Source organism: Benincasa hispida, chromosome 4 (genome assembly GCF_009727055.1).
Source record: "Benincasa hispida cultivar B227 chromosome 4, ASM972705v1, whole genome shotgun sequence".
In the NCBI taxonomy this organism is placed as follows: Eukaryota; Viridiplantae; Streptophyta; class Magnoliopsida; order Cucurbitales; family Cucurbitaceae; genus Benincasa; species Benincasa hispida.
The window spans coordinates 11,787,839-11,789,691 of record NC_052352.1 but is presented as its reverse complement, the minus strand read 5'-3'; the positions used below and the strand labels follow the sequence as shown (position 1 = coordinate 11,789,691).

The following is a 1,853-nucleotide window of genomic DNA, read 5'->3' as shown; positions in this document are numbered from 1 at the left end:
TATGTCCCCAGCTATCTTCCCAGTTTTACCCCTAAAATTGGAGGCTTATTGAGTCAGCAATGTTGAGCCACTCTCACCCATGCAGCTTAAAGGATAATCCCAAATAAATAGAAGTTTGTAGTTAGCTCAGGATTAAGATCAAGTTAACTAGGTTATCGATTTGAAATAGTCAGTCTTATCAGTAAATGAAAATATAAAGTAAAAGTGACTATTTCGTGGTCCAGTCTTATGCAAACTCATTGCATAGGATGCCCCCACTTGCATGTCTCTACATGAACAATTTAGGATCACATCATTTGTAACATTTTACAACTATTATAACAATTAAAAAGTGGGTCACATTCATAGTGTCCCCATGATAAGGTACCCAGCCTAATCCTTATATTATAGACCATTTTTGCTATTACTTAAACTTGATCCACTTTTATGCCTCCATATAAAGTTCAAGTATTCATGTTATAGTCAAAGATTCTTGTTGGAACTTTAAGGAACTTCTTGATGGAGAAGGCAACATTTGCCTCCCACTGGTTCTTAACTTTCATTAAAGACTCAAAAGTATGTAGCTTGTTAAGAAGGTTGGTAAGGTTGTAGTCACTTTATTCATAACATAATTGCTACGAAATTGTAGGAAACTATCCTGCAGAGATTTCAGAATAAAGCTTACTTAACTGGCTCATTTATGAGACGTCCGTACATCTCGATGATATTGAAATAAACCATCATATTAAGGACATGTTCCCTAACAGATGATCCTTCTTCCATCTGTGCATTGAAGATGAACTTTAAGAGCATCATGCATGGCTTGTGAGGAAGGTTTTCCAAACATGTCATGCAGTGACTCCATGATCTCGTGTGCAATTGTCATGGTCTCATTCTTTTTTATCAGGACTTCAGTTAATCCTACCAAAATGTAGACTTTGGGTTTATCATTGGCCTTGATCCACCTGTCATAAGCATCATGAATATTTTGTGACACGTTGGTGCCAGGCGGACACTCCTCTGTCAAAATGAATTTAAGGTCGTCTATGACCAAGACAGTACATATCGTAATTTTCCAAGTTGTATAATTTTCTTCAGTTAATTTTTCAGCTTTAAGAAGATTCAATGTAGCACTAGTCATTTTGCTGATACAAACAAATTACTTATATTAGAAAATTCTACAAAAAAATCGTTTTAATCCAATCAGTTTAACAAAAGAAATAATGGACCTCAACATCATTTTATTTTGCAATGATACTTCAGTGAATTAGAATAAATGCCACCTCGGGACAAACAATTACTCCTTCACTGAATTGATACATTCTCAATCAAATTTTATACTAGAATAACTCTTATTGCTATAATATTCAGTTACCATTGATTTGGTTTAGAAATCATTAACTACTTCAATGTTTTTTTGTAAGTGTAACCCTTCATTTTCAACCTTATAATCCTGCCCCAACCAGTCTACCTCAAGGTAGAACGTAATTGGTGCAATTGATTATAACGATCTTATCCATTTCTTGAGTTTGTTATGTCCCTTTCTCATGTAGACACCTTCCTAAGGGGATGCTCCCAAGGCGCCACGAGGTCGAGATTGGAAGAAACATTTCAAAACAATAAAAAAGATCGTATGATGTGTTGATACACGTCCTTCTCCTACTTACTATAAACACTTTCTCCATTCACCTTGATATTGACCTATGCAAACACTTTCCTAAGGGAGGATGCACCTAGGGCATCATGAGGCCGAGCATGAATCTCACCTTGTGAATTTTTAAGGAGATCTTGAATGGAAAAATAACATATCATATACATTTTTTTCCTCCCACTAAGTCTTTTAAAAAAATATTTTATTAACTTAGAAAAATCTG

General features: G+C 35.0%; 1 protein-coding gene across 1 annotated transcript; it reads right to left on the bottom strand.

The window, feature by feature from the left end:
* Positions 1-739: 739 nt before the first annotated feature.
* Positions 740-1,120, bottom strand: LOC120076068. Its single transcript, XM_039029850.1, has one exon. It carries the CDS (start codon positions 1,118-1,120, stop codon positions 740-742), a length of 381 nt encoding a protein of 126 aa, XP_038885778.1.
* Between the last annotated feature and the right edge of the window lie 733 nt (positions 1,121-1,853).